At 50.0% G+C, this 18,285-nt stretch overlaps 1 protein-coding gene across 1 annotated transcript; it reads right to left on the reverse strand.

The window, feature by feature from the left end:
* Positions 1 to 6,840: 6,840 nt before the first annotated feature.
* On the reverse strand, positions 6,841 to 12,598 carry LOC135230728 (metalloprotease TIKI2-like). Its single transcript, XM_064281932.1, has 2 exons — positions 12,028 to 12,598; positions 6,841 to 9,939 (listed from the first exon to the last, which is right to left on the reverse strand). The coding sequence occupies exons 1-2, from the start codon at positions 12,127 to 12,129 to the stop codon at positions 8,908 to 8,910; spliced, it is 1,134 nt and encodes a 377-aa protein (XP_064138002.1). The 5' UTR covers positions 12,130 to 12,598; the 3' UTR covers positions 6,841 to 8,907.
* Positions 12,599 to 18,285: the final 5,687 nt, after the last annotated feature.

Consider the following 18,285-nt stretch of genomic DNA (forward strand, 5'->3'; position numbering starts at 1 on the left):
AGAGCTGCGGCTGCTAACCAAAAGGTCAGCAGTTCAAATCCCTCAGGTGCTCCTTGGAAACCCTATGTGGCAGTTCTACTCCGTCCTGTGGGGTCGCTATGAGTTGGAATCAACTTGACAGCAGTGGGTAGCTCCTATCCCAGTGTCTGGCACATAGCTGGAACTAAAAAATATTTCTTGAAAGACTGTATAAGGATGGCAATTTTAAAATACAGTAATAACTATGAGCTAGCATTTACTAAAGGAACTCTGGTGGTGCAATGGTTAAGCACTCTGATGCTAACTGAAACATTGAGGGTTTGAACCCGCCATCTGCTCTGCAGGAGAAAAGACCTGGTGATCTGCTTCTGTAAAGATTTACAGCCTAGGAAACCTTATGGGTCAGTTCTAGTCTCATATAGAGTCGCTATGAATCGGAGTTGACTTCACAGCACAAGTGTTTACTGAGGGCTCCTGTGTATCACAGTGTTTTACACATCATCAGTCCTCACCGCAATCCTATGAGATTGGCAGATGAAGGAACTGAGGCACAGAGAGATTATGGAACTAGTTGCAGCTTACCTTTCTAATAAGCGCAATGATTCTGGCACTAAAGGAGCACTGAGCTATCCTGGGCCAATTCTAGGGAGCCTTGCAGGGAAGGGAACTCCTGAGCTGAGTCTGCACAACATGTGTACATTTATTTATAGACTAATTTTTGTTTCCATAAGTAGACTCAGACCAGGCTGTTCCTCTGAATCAGGGGGGTAAGGAGAGAACTTGATTAAGCAAAGAACATACGCTCAAAAGTAAGAGCAAATAAGAAATTTTAATGCTGTCTCCTGCCCTTGCTGACCCAGTAGAAAAGAACTGGAAGAATCCCTAGGAATAAAAGGTGGCAAGGTCTCAGCACTCAGGGCAGAGGCATATGTGCACTGCATTCAGGGGTGGGGGACAGTGGTCAGGTGCTGATCTGAACACCTGCAGGTTCCTCCAAGGAAGCCACCTTACCTAGTCAGTCAGAGGAGGAACACACAGATCTCGGCAGCACGCGCTTCCACAGACACCACATGTTTTAAGACCTCGGTCCCTGCCCCCGAGGTGGCTCTTGGACCCTCACTTCTATGGGCCAGGTGCGAAGACCTTCTGCCTCTTTGCAAGGTAGCCCAGTGGGTACCATTTACCCACCAAACTTTTTAAAACACAGTGCTAAAAGTCAATTGTAATGACATTTCAAACTCAGCCTTTATACTTAAATTCAAACTGCTAAGTTATGATCAGGTGGCATCAGCCCACAGGGGACAGTCCAGCCTAGTGACCACAGTTAAAAGTCTTGTTATAAAGTGGCATTTGTTTGAAGAGCTCAGCCTTCCACAGTGGACTGCCCCCAGACTCCTTACCAGTCAGAGGAGTAAGGGTTGACCAGATAATAAAGACTGGGGAAGGCTCTCAGGTAGAAGGAACAGCATCAGCAAATGCACAGAGGCCAGGCCAAGGACTGCATATGGCAGGGAGTGAGGGACAGAAGGAAAACTGGAACAGCTTAGCATCCTTGGAACCCACAAAGCACGGGAGCAAGTACAGAGTAATAATTAAACATTTAAAGATGAAACTAAAGTAGGTGGATGGGGTGAGACCGGAGAGGCTCCTCTGTGCTCTAGGGTAGTAAAAGGATGGGGGGCAGGGTTTGCAGGTGGCAGATGAGGAAGAGAGAACAACAAACTATCCCAGTATGGATAGTGATAAATCCAACAGGGACCCACGCGTGTTACAAAGCCCTCACCAAATGGGCAACCACAGGGCTGAATTCATCTGTAGGTCTCAGGTGAAAAATCTGAGGGTTTCTGTGAACACAGAGGCCAAAATATAGGCCTTTGTTAGTATGCAGAACTGCCAGCACCCCAGCCACAGATTATCCCACAAAGCCCCAACTTCAGGACCGGAATACATGCAGTTTAATTTTGTAATCAATTGTGAGCACATTTTGAGCTAGGTTTTTGAATCCAGTTCTATTAGGAAAGAAAAGACCACCTAAGTAATAATTATAGTATCAAGCAAAAAATGTAAGTGCCAAAAGAATGCCATAACATGCCTTAGAGAGTTCCACTGGGGGAAAGGATAATACATGTGGTGGCTTTAGACCAAGTCTTCCCAAGCATGTTAGACCTAGGAGCATTCTAGGAAGACTTCCTGAAGGAGGTGCAGCTTTGAGCTGAGCCTTGAAAATCTCACAAGATTTCAAGTGGGAGAGTGAAAAGAGGAAATTCCTGGAGAGGGAGGGGGCCCAGTCCAAGCAACAGCTTTTTCAAGCTTGGGGCAAAGGTTTTGTGTTCCAGCGGATGCACAGCGCAGATTTAAAAGCCTGAGGATCCTGGACGAGCCACTCGGCGAGACGGCTTGGCAGCCGCTGAGCAGAACTGAAGGCTGGGCCACCGGCCGCCTGTGGATTAAGTGGGCGGAAAGAGCGCCAGTGATGGGAGATAAAAGGGAGTGAAGTGGATAATATTTAGAAGCAAACTCAAGGGAAAAGAACGTCAGCAGCACGGCTGGCAGGCTGCAGCGCTCCTCGGCATTCTTCAGTTTGCTCCCTCGGAAAGCTGCATTACCAGGCGACCTCTTCCTGGCTTTGAGAGATGTCCAAATGGGAACTATTAACAAAGGCACGCTCCCATTTTTATCTCCGTCAGAAAGTGCTTTGCCTGTCAGGCTTTCTCTCTCTCTGGCCCGGGATTGGTGGGCGGGTTGGGGGAAGAAGATCAGACAATGTGTTTGCGGATGGGGCTTTTTGGAATTCTTGAGAAGCGGTCCCTTCCAACGCTCAGATTATAGAGCGCTGTGTCTATGAGCTGAAAAGTCTTCAAAGCTAAGAGGCTAGGATTTCACGATGTGAAGATTCTTCGAGTCCAAGAAATGTCTCAGAGCCTGATGTTCTAAGATTTCACCATCCTTAGATTCCCTGAGTCTCAGAATACAGACTTAGGATCCTGAGTCTGGAAGCCTTCATTCTGCGAACTTCTAATTCCAAGACTAAAATATTTCATGACATCGTAGTCACCTTGGCTTTATGACCTCACTTTGTTTTGACAAGGTACTAAGATACTCTGTGCTCCTGTTTCTGAGTCTTGCCCCCTCCCTATTTAGACAATAGATATCAAACATTAAGGTCTGAGTTGACTAGGTCCTCAGAGGGCGGACAGAGTTGGCCACACCTGCAGAGGCTCTTTGCAAACAGCCACCTGGGCACAGAAAGTATGTGAGTACACACATGGCTAGGGGTCAATGCGAGGGGTCGCCAAGGGACTCCCTTGCCACGCGAGAGACATTTGCTGAGCAGTGCCCAGCCCAGAGCTCTGTGTGTGTGAGACACGGTGGGAGTGGCAGGCTGCAGAAGCACTGAGTGTATTAGGGCCTGGAAGAAGCCTCTTTCCCAGTCCAGGTCTGGAGCTATTTCGGTGCAGACTAGGACAGCCTGCACTTTCATCCAACACTGACTGAGGAGCTCTCGCTTGGGGTGACCTCTGGGGATAAGAGGGCTCAGCATGTGTAAGGTCCTCAGGGGGTACCTAGCTGCCCTGGGGAAGGTTTGTTCCCTTCACTCTGAGGAGGGCACCTTAGATCTGAGAGGAGACCACACAGTAGGGATGAGCACTGGGGACTTGAGGGGCCATAGATCAGAACTGTAGCTGCCCTTAAGGCCCAGAGAGGGCTAGAAGGCTGAGGACAGGAGATTAGAGATGGAATCTGAAAGACAGAGCATACAACAGGAAAAAATGGTAAGAGGGTCTCAATGTGAGTGCGGAAAACCAGGACACAGGTGAGACTAAGACTCAGGTGCTCTGTGCCTCAGTCTTCCCAGCTGTAAAATACGACTAAAAATACCTACCTCATGGGGTGGAAAAGCAACATGCATTATCCCTGGAAAGGTGGTGAACTCTCTGCAGGCAAAGGCCATGTCCTCCCCATGTCTGGGTTCCCAGCACCCTGCACCTGCCTGATGCAGGTAGGAAGCTCTTGTGGAGTGACAAGGGAGGGAGTGAGACAGAGCAGTCAAAATGAAGGAGGGGATCTAAGGCTGGCAGGTGTCCAGCGGACTGTGCTGCAACAGGCTGGGGCTCTCTCTCCTCTGCACACTGGCAGCAAGAGACAGCAGGATCACCCATCGGCACCAGGTGGCTTCCGGACAAGTAGGTATCAGCAACAGCCCGCCAAAGAGAAGCCTGTCAGCCCCTCCCAGCTGCAGGTAACGTGCTCAAATCTCAGGATGCGTTGGCCCAGGGCCTCCAAGATACAGGGGCCCAAAATGAGCACCACAGAAGTCAGAACTGGGCGGACACTGGAAATCGTCTGGCCCAATGAGTTAGAGGGGCCAGCTTAGGCCTGGACAGGGAAAAGGACTAGCCCAAAGTCACAGGCAAGGTAGTACGGGGTCAGGGCTAGAGCCTGCTTTGCATCTGAACATTTTGTGTTTTTGTAGGAAGGCAGAGGGTATTAAAGTTCAAGGAGAAGGCTCTTCACTATGGCCTATACAACCTTTCTCCATATATACATTCATTCATTCATTTAACAGTGTTGGATGGCAGAAGGCAAACAGGGAGTTAAATCGCGGTCTCTGATTCTTCCATCATTAATGCATTAATTCTCCAAATATTTACTGAGCACTTAATACTTACTGGCCCCTCAGGAGCTAGCCATAGGAGCTCTGACTGTAAACCAAGGAGACCCTTCTTCACTCAACTGTGCCAGCTTAGCCAGTCTTAGGGGTGTCAGCTTGAAGTGGTCCCCTTGAAAGGCTGGGTGTGCACTCCAGGAAAGCTTCGGATGCCCAGAATGTCTTTGGGAACTCGTATTTTAGAATCACCTTCAGATACAATTTATAAGCCAGAGAGAAAGAAAATCAGTCTCTGTACTTTTTAATTATGTCTCTCTTTTAAATTTTTTTTTTTTAGCAAGAAATGATGACTCTCCTTCAACACACATACACTTCACCAGATAGTGTCATCTGACTGTTAAAAATAAAAAAACACCCCATCCCTCAGGGGTCTGCAAAACACAAGCTTTGGAATCAGACAAGCCTGAGTTTGACTCCTACATCCACTTGGTCTGACTGTATAATCTGACTTAACTTTTTTGACCCTCTATTGTCTGTAAAATACATATGATAATATACCTTGTAGCATCCCTGTGAGAATTAAAGATAACATACTTAAAAGGTCTAAGGCAGCATCCTGTATAGAGACGAAGTTCAGCACATGGTGATTTTGTGGTTTCTAGCCTCCCTAGTGAGGGGGGTGTAAAACCTCACCAGCATTTTGAATGCTGGCAGCCTGTCTCTAAGTGTTCAGCTCTGCACATGGTGGCAGCTGGTACCAGTTCCTGGAAGCAGCAGACAGTCCCTGGAAGCAGCAAATCTGCAAGTCCCAAGATTGTCATAAGATCAGGTCTCAGGCATCACCAGGTTCCCAAAGCATGCGCCCCATCACCACTTATTAATCCAGCTTTACTTTGTTTGGAAACTCTGGTGGCGATGTGGTTAAGTGCTACGGCCGCTAACGAAAGAGCCGGCAGTTCGACTCTGCCAGGCGCTCCTTGGAAATTCCGTGGGGCAGTTCTACTCTGTCCTATAGGGTCACTATGAGTCGGAATCACTCGATGGCACTGGATTTTTTTGGTTTTTACTTTGTTCAAAGGATAGACAGTGGGCTCAGCTGCTGGAAGATGGCAGAGGTGAGGCCTCCTGCCCTGGAGCCAGCACAGACCCATCCAAGCAGAGTACCTATATCTAGGTGGTCCTTTTACCTTCTCAACAACCTCCCACAGGTAATGTCTTAGGTCCTCACATAACCAGCTCAACTTTGAAAGGCTGGTAACTACTGCTTCCTTTGATAGATGGGGACACCAAGTCTTGTCTCAGGTTATACACAAGTTGGTGATTTTAGTCCCAAAGCTGAAACTAACACCTGGAAGTAGGTCTCCTAGCTCTCAGCCCACTATGCTGAGCTGTGTCTACAACACATCAGGAAACTCTTCAGAGGACCTACCCTTACCATCTCCACCCTAGCTGCACAGCCAAAAGAAATAATTTCTCTACAAGTGGAAATTCTCTAAAAAATAAATTTGTAAAACCTCAAGTCCTAAAAGGGAGAACGCTAAAGGCGAAAGGACTAAAGAAAGAATTACTGGAGGATACCAAATTTCTAGCCAGAAGGAAGTCTAGAGAGACAGCATGGAGTGTCAGGAAAAGCACATTGTTCATCTAGAGTCAGGCAGATTGGCTCTGTTTCTTACTAGGTATGTGACCTTGGGCAAGTCATTCAACCTTTCTGAGTGTCCACCTTATCAAATCCTAGGGTTGTTGTAAGACTTCAGTGAAATGACAACGCAAATGAAGCCTCCTGAAGGGAGCCTGGCATGTGAAATTGATTATAACCATCACATGGAATGCCAGGGCTGGAAGCAGTCTGCAAGATGACCTAATCCTAGTCTTATTTCACAGGCAAGGAACACAACATCTAGAGATGGGAAGTGACTTGCCCAAGGTCATGTAGAAAATTCATGGTGATATTGGGCAAGCACCCTCAGTTTATTTTGAAATCTGAGACCCAACCTACCAATAAATCCAATCTCCCAAACTGTGCCAGGATGGAAGAAACTTTTTCAGCTCTAGCAGTTCCTCTAGCCCATACAGTGCCAAAACTTAAAATTTCTTTCTCCACTTAACAAGGAAAAAAGTGGTATTTGTCCGGCAATTAAAAAAAAAATTTTTTTTTTAAACATTCAAATTAAAACTAAAATCCCAGGCCTTAACAAAAAGTCACTCTTTTAAAGCTTTTTTTTCCCGCCTTCCTCTCTCACCACCCTCCCCCCAAATATTTTGCAATAACAGTAATGCTGAGAGGAAAGAAAAATAAAAATCTGATGCACTTAACAGATATTTCGGTACAATAATGTATCACAGATGTTCATATCAAACTGTGCACGCGCGCATACAATTTTACTGAAGAGGCCGCTGCATTTCTAACTTTGGGTTTTGGGGTCCCTAACAACCACATGGGCTCCAGGAGCTCATCCTCCCCAGTTAGCCCAAGGCTGCCCAAGAGGATGGAGGGGAGATTTCATCACCTCACTCCAAAATGATAACAGGACAAATTGGCGCAGTCAGACACCCTGGCAGGTGGTGAAGGCTGTGTAGATTAGGGAACCAAAAGGAGTCCTGTTTTCTTTTGTTTGGGACTTGTTTCCGGCAGCCCTTTGGAGGAGCTGGACCCAAGAACAATTTTAAAAAGGGCCCAGGCTAGTGACAGGGTGGGCATGATTTTGAAACCAGAGATTCCAGTCCGTTTGATCTTCAAACATGGGCTTTGGAGACTGTCAGCGGCTCCTTGCTGGCCGATGAATGGCTCTTAGGAACTTTTCCTAAAACGTAACCTCACACACTTTCCAGCAAATGTTTTCAACCTACCAAAGCCGTCATTTGGTTGAACAGTAGTGCTTCCAGACCCTGAAGATAGTTTTGTTGTTTTAAAGCAGACAGATTAAAGCCAGGGGCTGTTGAACCAGAGGGTCCGTTCGCTCCCTTCAGCCCTAATCGGATCCCTTTGTGGTACAAAGGGTGTAGAGAGTTATGGCGGATCCCCCACCTCCCTAACCTAAAAAAGATATCTCGGCCTCTGGACAGAGAGGCCTCCCACATACCTCCCTCCAAAATGAGATGGGCGGTGAGCACTGGGGGCCTCCTGACACAAATAATATCAGCTCCTAAGGCTGGCAAGGGAAAAGTCACTTCAGAGGGAGAAAGCCGGTATGTTCAGAGGGTCCAGTGCTGGGCCAGAGAATACACAGGATTTTCCCCCGTGGAGACGGAGTCAGGCGTAGTCAGAACCCTGCGGGGCGTGACTAACTGCCCCAATATTCCTGCCACCAGGGCCCTCTGGGTAAGGACTCCACAATTATGGGACAGCCAGCAGGAGAACTGACAAACCGGCCTTTCATTTGGCCGGCAAATCAATCTGGCTTCTTACCTCCCCAGGGACAATATTGCATTTCCCCTGGAAAAACAAAGGCCAGAGATCTCCAAAGGGGGATCGGTTTCTCCTGCTGTTTCCCTGGTGAAAAGCTTGCAACATCTCCGGAGCAGCATGCAAGTCTGGTCCCCAGTGCTAGAGTTTCTGGCCCAGTCAATTTATGGGGCTGTCTTCTTACTGTGGGAGCATGTCTCAGAGGCCACACCTCCCTCGGGGCATTGACCTAAGCCCTGTCTTGGGGTCTTCTTGCAGGAGCCAGTGGCCCCTAGTGGGAGCCCTTATCCCGGGATTGACAGCCCTGCTCTCAAGGCATAGATGTGAACTCATTGTTTCCAGGCCCTCAGAGTTGAGTTTGGGGCCAGTGAGTTGCAAGTGACCTCTGCCCATGGAGACCAGGCTTTTCATGACATTTTGCTGGATCAGGTCTCTGGCAGCAGAGACTTTAAACCTCCTAAGCCCCACCCTTCTCCCTGCCCCCATTCCTGAGGCTCAGAAATCAGAACTGTCAACCTTTAAGTGAACGCATTGTTCTGAAATTATTAACCCCAAACCGATCCTTGCTGACTTTCTCCTAGCTGAGGAAGGCAGTCCGAGGGTCACCTAGAGCCTTGCAAATAAAAAAGAAAAGTTGCCATGGAGTTGATTCCAATTCACGGCAACCCCATATGTTACAGAGTAGAACTGCCCCAGAGGGTTTTCGGGGCTGTAATCTTTACAGAAGCAGATTGCCAGGCTTTTCTTCTGCGAGCAGCTGTGTAGGTTTGAACTGCCAACTTTTAGGTTAGCAATCGAGTGCAAACTATTTGTGTCACCCAGGGACAAAGAAAGGCCCAGGAAATTCAACAGTGCTTAACCTGAAACAGGAGACCAGTCTTCCATAAACACCAGAACCATAACACCTCCCATATCACCCAAGCCACAAGTGCCATGGCTTCCCCCATGCTACCTTCAGATGCATTACCGCCTGTGTGCACCTACACAATGGCCTCGAAGACAGTCTCCTGCTCCCGGGACACCAGGCATCTCGGGAAAGCCTAACGCAAACCAACAACTCCCTCTTTTTGTTTTTGTTCACTCTGATGCTCAGAGGGAAATTCTTTCTGCTCAGGCAAGCACAGCAGGTGGGAAGAGTATTTCCCCAACAGGTAATACCACCAAAACAGAAGCAAACACCCAAACCTTTACCCTCAATTCTGTTGCACACCCACTCCCCCTCACACCACCACAAAATAGTCGGAGAACTCCCCACACCCTGAAACGACCTTTCCCAAAGGGAAAAAGGACCCACTCTGGCTGCAGGATAAGTAAGACAATCAGAGAAGAGGTTAAGGTGCACAGGGGTTGCCCAGCTATGGGGGCAAGGGTGCCATGTGCCTACCTGGGAGAAGTTGAGCCCGTTGAGTGGGTGACACTGCTCCTCCACCCGCTCCACCGCGCCAGTGCTCTTCTTCATCTTCTCAGCCTGCTGGGCCAGGTAGAGGTCCAGCACTGGCACGCCTCGGGAGCGCACGTCGGTCTCCGTGAGTGAGTTCACCATGAGCATCACCCACACAGGCCTCTTTCGCTCCCAGTTGCCCGCAATGGCATTGAACAGGTAGTCTGCATAGAGCCCCTTGCCCCGCTGCGCGGGCGTCATCCACGAGGGCATCATCAGCTTCACATAGTCCAGGTGGCGCTTCAGGCGCCAGTACAGCTCTCGGGGCAGGACATCCTGCAGGTTCTCCCCGTGTGGCAGCAGTTGGCAGCTGGCCAGTGCTGAGATGGTGTAGGGGTCTGTCAGGTCCAGCTCAAAATAGACACGGGCGCTGGCCTGGAAGGCCGCCTTGGAGTTGTCTGGGATAAAATCCCACACTCGGGTGTATGGGACGTGGATGGTGCCAAATAGATAGGCTGGGGGGTCTCGCCGAATAGTCCACAGGAAGGAGTTCAGGTCCCTCTGCTGCAGGGGGAGATGAGAGGGGAGACAGTGAGGACAAAGGCAGCAGGTTAGAATCAAGGTTGGCACAAGGGAGAGGAAGGGATGGAAGGCACAGAACTACACTGGGCTGTGGAAAGGAACACTGGCTTTAGAACCTGGAAGACCCATATTCAAATCCTGGCATTGTCCTGTCTTAACTGTATGATCTTGGGCAAATTATTTCACTTCCTACAGACTCAGTTTCCTCATCTGTAAAATCGGGGTGAAAGCAGCTATTTCAGGGGTTGTTGTGAGGATTAGAAGACACACTGTAAGTATATTAAGTCCTAAGTGCAGTGCCAGGCACAGAGAAAATCAGCAATGAAGGGAAACTATCATCATAATTAGTCTTCACCATGAGTGCCAAGGACTGCCACACCATCTGAGAATATTCACGCTTGGCCAAGCCAAACCTTCACTGGTGGTGTTTCATAGGGAGGGTGGGGAGAGGGGAGCCAAGAGCCCTGCTCTGGCAAGAAGGAAGGAAGTCATATAACTTTTAAATCTAACCATTAGAAGATACATGCCAAGAGCACTTTGAAAGCAGAACACCTATTAAAAATAGCACACCTATTTAAACAGCTACTTCCAATTCATCAGGGTGGATACAGTTTTCTTTTTGGAGGGCAGGGTTGGAGTGTGGCTACTCTGTTGGACCAGCTGAGACCACAGATGAGAAAGTGCTTTAAGCCCTGAAAGGCCAAGCATAGTCTCATGCCCTGGTTTGGGAGGGGTGGAGTCCATAGAATTAGTCCCAAGAAATATGCATATCCTGGGCACTTTCCGGGTTCCTCCCATAAAGGTGCATCTGGTCTCCAACTCCAATTCTCTGTCTTCTATGACCTAAGCTCAGACTAGGCGTGTGCGCATGTGTATGTGAGACAGAGAGACAGAGAGAGAAGGAGGAGGAGGAGGAGGAGAGGAATGGAGACAGAAGGGTGGTTTCTTCAGGTCCAGTTTAGGGCCAGGGGTTAAGGAGCATGAGAAGGGGACAATCATTTTTCTCAGGCAAAGCCATTTTCCATCAGAAGAATCCTTGGACTGCCCACTTGCAAGCTTCAGATCATCTCATAACAGTTTTTTCTGCCTGATTCTAGCACAAATGAAAAGTATGTGTTGGGGCGGGTGGCTGGGGGGAGAAAGAGAACAGTACTTTACTAGCAATCAAAAAATTGTAAAATTCCAATAATTTGAAGGTAGGACTAGTTCTCAGCCAGCCAGCCAGCCAGCCAGCTCCCAGTTCCCCACAAGGCAGGACACAGAAGGTGCACCTTGTCCAAGGTCAACTAACCTGCTAACAGGGCAGCGCCAAGACCCTACAACACCCTCTCCTGGCCTCCAATCCTGGGTTATTTTCATGTAATATTTTACACTTGGAGGGTGGGATAATAACTGGGGGAAATCAAGGGATTCCTTGTCTTGGAAGGAAAATTAGGAGAAGCAGTGACTACTTGGCTCCCAAGGAAATATTAGGCCAGCATGTCCTGGCATTTCCTTTTCCTCTCCTCTGGAATCTTGCCCCTTTCCACAAACGGGCAAGTGGGAGAGTGGGCACTGGGACCTGGGCTGAAGAGGGGGAGAAAAGTGGGGCCCAGCACCAGGGAGAAAGTTTGCTTTAGGTCAGTGTGGGAGGGCAGGGAGAGAGAGGGAAGCCTGGGAGAGGGGCAGCATGTGTGAATGAGAAAAAAGTCAAAGAGAAGGGTAAGGAATGGTAGACACAGATACAGTCAGGAGGGAGCAGAAACCAGAACGGTAAAGCAAATAGGATAGAAGTCAAAAGCGGGCACAGAAAGACGAAACGTCCAAGAAGGAACTAAAGTCAAGAGAAAGCCAGCCAGCGAGCGTCAGCATGCGGAGGACTGGAGAGAGAGAGCGCCCCATCTCGGCTCGCCGGGACCCAGCTGGAGCCCGGGCAGGCAGAAGCGAGGAAAGGGCGCCCGAGGCTGCGCCCGCCCGGCGGAGGTGGAGCGGGTGGGATGAGGTGGGTGCGGAAGGCAGGAGTCAGTCACGTCCCCACGGGGCTGAAGTGCCCGGGCGGGCGAGAGAGTGGCCGGGCAGGCGCTCGCTCACCGATCCGGGCGGCCGGCACTGTCCTCCGTCCGGCGGCTGCGGGCGGGCGCGGGTGGTGACCAGGAGGGCGGCGAGCAGCGGCCCCACCAGGGCGGCGTGCATCCTGCCGGGTCCCGCGGGGTGCGGGGGACCCTCTTGGGCGGCGCCCCCTCAGCGGGGCTGGGAGCCCCCAGCCGGGCAAAGAAGTTTCTCAGGAGCGCGGGGCTCCAGCCAAGGGATGCTGGGAGCCCTCCCGGGCGTGGCTGGATGTCCTTGCAGGACCTGGGGGTCCCTGTGGGGCGGGGCTCCGTCTGTGGGAAGAGGGGTCCCTCTGGGGCTGGGCGCCCTCACCAGGGCGCGCAGCCCCGTTGACCGGGCCGGGGAGTCCAGGGAGCACGCTCGGTTGCTGGGGCGCGCGGGGGTCCGGGAGCTGTGTCTGAGTCCAGGGGCGCGCGGGGCTCCTGGGGCACTAACGAGATCCCGGGGTGCGCAGGGGTTCCGGGGCTATGCTGGGGACTCAGGGCGCGCAAAGGTCCCAGGGGTGCCTGGCGCTCCAGGGGTCGCGCAGTGGGACAAGTGCGGCAGAGGGCGCGGCGGGCGCGGGGGTCGGCTCTGGGGCGCCCAGCTACCCCTGAGCCCGGCTCAGAGGGGCGGCGGGCGGCCGCGCGGCCGCTGCCCGGGCTCCGCCATGCTGCTCCGCGGCCGGGAGGGAGGGAGAGAGGAGGGCGGCAGAGCGACGCGGAGCCGGGCCGGGCGGGGGGCTGGGGCCGCCGGGGCGGGGGGAGGGGAGGACGCGGCGCGGGGGGCGGGGGGCCGGTGCCGCGCGGGGCCGCGCCGGGCCGGGCCTGGCCGCAGGGAGTCGGGCAGCTCCGCGCCCGGGCGCGGCGAGGCGGGGTCTGATGGGCATGGCAGCCTCGCTCGTCTCTCGCTCCCTCACTCGCTCCCTCACACACGCGCGGAGGGAGGCGAAGCCTGCAGCAGCCACTTCCCAACTTTCCAAACTTCCCAGCGCAACTTTTTCCTCTCCTCCCCTGCCCGCGCCTCCTCCTCTCCCATCCCTCCCCCTTTCCATCGCCAGCTCCCCGCCAGGCCGTAGCTTCTGCGCGCGGCCGCCAGAGGGCGTTCGGGCCGAGGTCCCGCTCTGCCAACTTCAGCTCGCTCCGCGTTGCTAGCGGACTAGGCCGGCAGCTACAAACCTGGGGATGTGGACCAGCCTCGCCAAATGCACCCTCCTCGAGGATTCTGGCAGGAGTTGAACTGCGAGAGGGGCAGGAGTGAGCAGGGCGCTCCGGGACTGGGATCTGTGCTGCTGGCCAGGCAACGCTCACACGAAATCCAAGAGAGTTGAATTTTTATCACGCCACTGTGCCTAATGTAAGCATGCGCTTAAAAGGTGCCCTGCAGACACTAGTTGAATTAAAACAAACTAATAATAATAATCATCCTCAAAATTTATAGGAACCTTCCGTTTAAAAAAAAAAAACTTTCTGCCTATTTCATTGGCTGCATCTAGGATCTCTCTGAATGGCCTGAGAAAGGTGACGATTTTTATCCCACTGTTAGCTAAAGGGAAACCCTGGTGGCATAGTGGTTAACTGCTGTGGCTGCTATCCGAAAGGTCGGCAGTTTGAGTCCACCACGGCGCTCCTTGGAAACTCTATGTGGCAGTTCTACTCTGTCCTATAGGGTGGCTATAGTCAGAATCTACTCCAGGGCAGCAGGTCGGTACGTAGTTAAAATTCACCAGCCAATATCTGGAAACGCCATGGGGGCGGTTCATCTCTGTCCTACAGGGCCTCTGTGAGTCAGAATTCACTGACTATAAAGGGTTTGGTTTTGAGTTTTTTCTTAGACCATAGGAACCCTGGTGGTGCAATGGTTAACCACTCCACTGCTTAGCTGCTGAAGGTCAGCTGCTTAAGGTCAAACCAACCAGGCACTCTGTGGGAGCAAGATGTGGCAGTCTGCTTCCATAAAGATTACAGCCTTGGAAACGCTAAGGGCAGTTCTACTTTGTCTTACAGGGTTGCTATGAGTTGGAATCCACTGGAGGGCAATGGGTTTCCCTTTGTTTTTTTTTTAGACCATACTGAAAAAGCCCTTAAAAACCTCCTAGTTCTCATTCTGTTCCTAAGAAGTAAATGAAGCTTATAGAAGGTCAGGGGCAAAGCTCATGCCTTTGGCACCAGATCAAGCAGCTGAAGGATGGCAGCTCTAGGAGGTCACGCAAGGCAAACCAATTGGGCTGGAGGGGCAGAAAGGATTCCCAGAGCAGGGATAGCTGATCTGGCTTTTGGGGGGAGCACATGAAGCAAAGGAGAGGGATGCCAGAGACTGACAGGTTGAACTACATAAACCACATGAAATTGCCATTTTTGTAAGTCAAAAATGAGTAAATATTGGCAACTCCATATGGTTCAGTCTGCTACGTGTACATGGCACCCTCAGCCTCTCAGCCTTACTCATACACACTTTTGGTGACAGACTCAGAGCAGGCCAGAGTGTCCAAAGGGTAGGAGAAAATAGTGTAGCCCCGTGTTTTCATACACAGAGCTCTGAGAGCCACAGTCATGACCCAAGATGAGCCATTAAAAGAGCCTCCAGTTCCTGAAGCTCCAAACTCCATACAAAGCTACCACTCTCATCTTGGAAAGGATGAGGCGAAAGAGTGGGAAAGTGGTAAGGAGAATTTGATTCCACTGAGAGGGAGTGTGATGGTCTTCACTGGGGAGTTAAAAGACACCAGTCAGATTAAAAAACTAAAACAAAAACACATTGCCTTGAGTTCCATAGTGACCCTATAGGAAGAGTAGAACTGCCCCATATGGTTTCTAAGGAGTGGCTGGTGGATTCGAATTGCCAACCCTTTGGTTAGCAGATGAGCTCTTAACCACTATGCCACCAGGGCTCCACAAGTCAGATAAAACCAAAAACCCATTGTCGTTGAGTCAATTCCTACTAATAGCAACCCTATAGGACAGAGCAGAACTGCCCCATACAGTTTCCAAGGAGCACCTGGTGGATTTGAACTGCTGACCTTCTGGTTAGCAGCCATAGCTCTTAACCACTACACCTCCAAGGTTTCCACAAATCAGATAGAGGACAAGAAAAGGCTTGATCAAGTTAGAAAGTGATCCATATAATTAAAGTGATGGTGCATGTGAATATGTATGTGTGGTTTTTAAAAGCTTTCTCTCAGATATTTCTCACAAAATTTCCTGCATGCAATAATGGTGCTTTGGTTTGGGATCTTACTGCTACTGTTACTGATATTGTTAACAAGATACAAGAACGAACAGACTTTTCCATGCCTAGGGAATATACCCAAGAGAATTGAAAACATACATTCTCACAAAACCTTGTACACAAATGTTCATTGCAGCATTATTCACAATAGCTGAAGGTGGAAACAACCCAGATGTCCATCAACTGATGAATGAATAAACAAAATATGGTATATTCATATGATGGACTATTATTCAGCCATAAAAACGAATAAAGTACTGATACATACTAAAATATGAATGAATTTTCGAACAGTATGCTAAATAAAAGAAGCCAGTTACAAAAGACCACATATTGTAAAACTCTATTTATATGACATGCTTGGAATAAGTGAGCCCATAGATACAGAAAGTAGATTGGTTGCCTAGGGCTGGGAGGAATGGGGAGGGGAACAGTGATAGCTAAAGGTACTGGTTTCTTTTTCGAGGGAGAAAAATGTTCTAAGATTGGTTATGCTAATGGTTGTATAACTCTGTGAATACACTAAAAACCATTGAGTTGTAACTGTAAATGGGCAAGTCATGAAATGTGAATTATATCTCCATAATACTGTTAGAAAAATAAATAAATAAGAACAAATAGGTATGGGGCCCCAGAAGATAGTGCCCCTTAAGAACAGATGTCTTAGTGTTTCCAGCAAATTTATCTCCTATTGATACAGTGAGCGAAGCCCTGCATGATAAGTCCTAAAGACTTATGTCCTATAGACTTACCCTGCTTCAGTTAATGTCTCGCTGAGTAGCTTTTTCTGTTTATGTCTCAATGAGCAGCTTTGGGTAGTCCAGTTATTCTCTCTTGACCTCTGCTTCCCCATCATCATCAGTATAAACAAGCCCTTGTGGAAGCAATCTTTAAGGGCCCTTGGCATCCAACACCAGAGTTCTGAGTTCCATAGCCACAGCTTGTCCAGGGGCCTTTAGGCAATATGGGAAGGGGCGTTGGGCTCAAAAGGGAGGCAATGGACTCAGACTCCTGCCTCTTCTCCCCGAGGTATATCGGCCTCACTTTTATTGCATTTTGATTAAGTCGTTCAATCAGGTGGGTACCAGGAACCTGTAGGCTGTAACAACTGGGGCAGGAGCAGAAGCCTTGTAGCGTAACTAAACCAACAAAGCCTGCCTCCCAAGCAGATCCAGGAGCCCCAGGTCCTGCAGAAGGCATCTTGCATGGAGGGAGATGAAGGCTCCCTGCTCAGGCCCCAATGCCAAGGAAGAGGTTTGCTCTGGGCCTGAGGCTGCCCGTTCAGCAGGCCAGTGCCCAGGCCACTAGCCACATTGGCATTTTTAAATGACCTGGCCTGTCCTGACTTCCAGCTCTAAGTCCCATTCCAGGGGTCCCCCACTACCATCATCCCCAGGCTCTGCCTTCTGCACCCCAACTTTGGTTAGTTGGAAGTTACTCCTTGATGATGGAAGGATATGATTGTCTTTGGTGGGAGGGAGGTTGCATATTCCAAGACCATGAAGAGGTCAGCAGTGGTTAAGACAGACTAGAGTGGTGGAAAGAATCAGAAAATTTGCAGACACTGAGATGATTCAGAGTCCTGGTGGTGCGAATGGTTATCCTGGCACGGTGCAATGCATCGCTTTTATATGGCGTTTCTTGCCATAGTCTTGTAATTCCCACCCAAGTGATTGGGTGGGGCTATGCAAATAAGGTAATTGTGGCTTACCAAGGGGATTGGTCAGTTTTACCATTCTGCTAGACTTAAAATGAGCCATCCCGGGGGCAGAAAGAAACAGTCTCACCACCACCAAGACAGAAGAGCCAGGAATGAAGCACATCTTTTGGACCCGGGATCCCTGAGCTAAGAAGCTCCTGGGACCAGAAGACTGAACTAGAGTGCTGTAACACTGAAGACTACAAGAAGTGGTGGCAGAGAAACAGCAGCAGCGGACCAAGAGACCTGCAGAAGATGGCCTGGCCCACGGAGTGACAGAGCTGAGTGGGAGGCTTGCTGGCAGAGTAGGTTTGCCAACCCATGGAGCTAGAGCTCAGCACCTTTGAGCTGAGGCTTACCGGTAGGGTAGGGCACCTTGGGGCACTTATTAGCAGTGCTAAAAGAGCTTTGTAACCTCCCCGAGCAGGGCAGAGGCCAAGGGCCAGAGAGAGGCCTGCCTGTGGGCAGGGCTGAGAATAGGCTTTCCTGATGGAAGAACTGTATCTTGAGCATTCCTGAACCTGAATTTTAACCCCATAATAATAAACCCCGTAATCATGAGTATTGTCTGTGAGTTCTGTGTGGCCATTGCAAGGAATTACTGAGCTCGGCAGAGAAGTAAATCGTGCCGTTGGAGGGATAGTTGGTGTCAGACTTGCTAAAGATGGTGGAAAGAGGAGGCATGTTTGACCTCCACTTCATAGGAATCAGCCTTGGGCTGTTGATCTTGCTTCTCCTTCCCCCTTGTGAAGTTAGAGGAGACACCTCCACCATGGTATTTTCACACGTGCTCAGCTACCCACCCAAAGGTTGGAGTTTCGAGTCCAGAGGTGCCTCAGAAGTAAATCAGCCATCAAAAACCCTATGGAGTACAGTTCTACTCTGACCCAGATGGGGTCACCATGAGTACGAATCAACTCAACAGCTCCTGGTTTTTGTTTTGTTCTGAGATGACTCAGAAAAAAGCATCCCCTCACAAGTGTGGAGAAGTAGGCACATGATCATAGGAGTGAAATAAAGGATTAGAGTTGCTATGCAAGATGACACTCATTAAAAACCCTCTATGGTCAAGCCCAGTGCAGGGGATGGACAACACAGAGGAATCAGCCCAGGGTTTTGTCCTCAGGCAGTTACAATCCAGTGAGGGGGACAGAGATGCAAATACACAGGGCGCTTTGGGAAACAGCGTGGGGGCAGGCAGGGAGGAGCAACCGAAAGAACTCAATCAGCCTTAGAAGAGAGGAGATCAGCCAAGTGCTTGGCCAAGGAGGTGATGTTTGAGTTGAATCTCTAAGGATGAGTAGGAGTTGGACAGGGAGGATGAAGAAAAGAAG

Source organism: Loxodonta africana, chromosome 3 (genome assembly GCF_030014295.1).
Source record: "Loxodonta africana isolate mLoxAfr1 chromosome 3, mLoxAfr1.hap2, whole genome shotgun sequence".
Lineage (NCBI taxonomy): Eukaryota > Metazoa > Chordata > Mammalia > Proboscidea > Elephantidae > Loxodonta > Loxodonta africana.

Bases quoted from the DNA above. Each gene is read 5' to 3' on its own strand.
- LOC135230728 (XM_064281932.1), bottom strand. From the start codon at position 12,129: ATGCACGCCGCCCTGGTGGGGCCGCTGCTCGCCGCCCTCCTGGTCACC. The intron at 9,940-12,027 runs GTGAGCGAGCGC...CTCCCCCTGCAG, and splicing joins AGTGCCGGCCGCCCGGATCG to CAGAGGGACCTGAACTCCTT.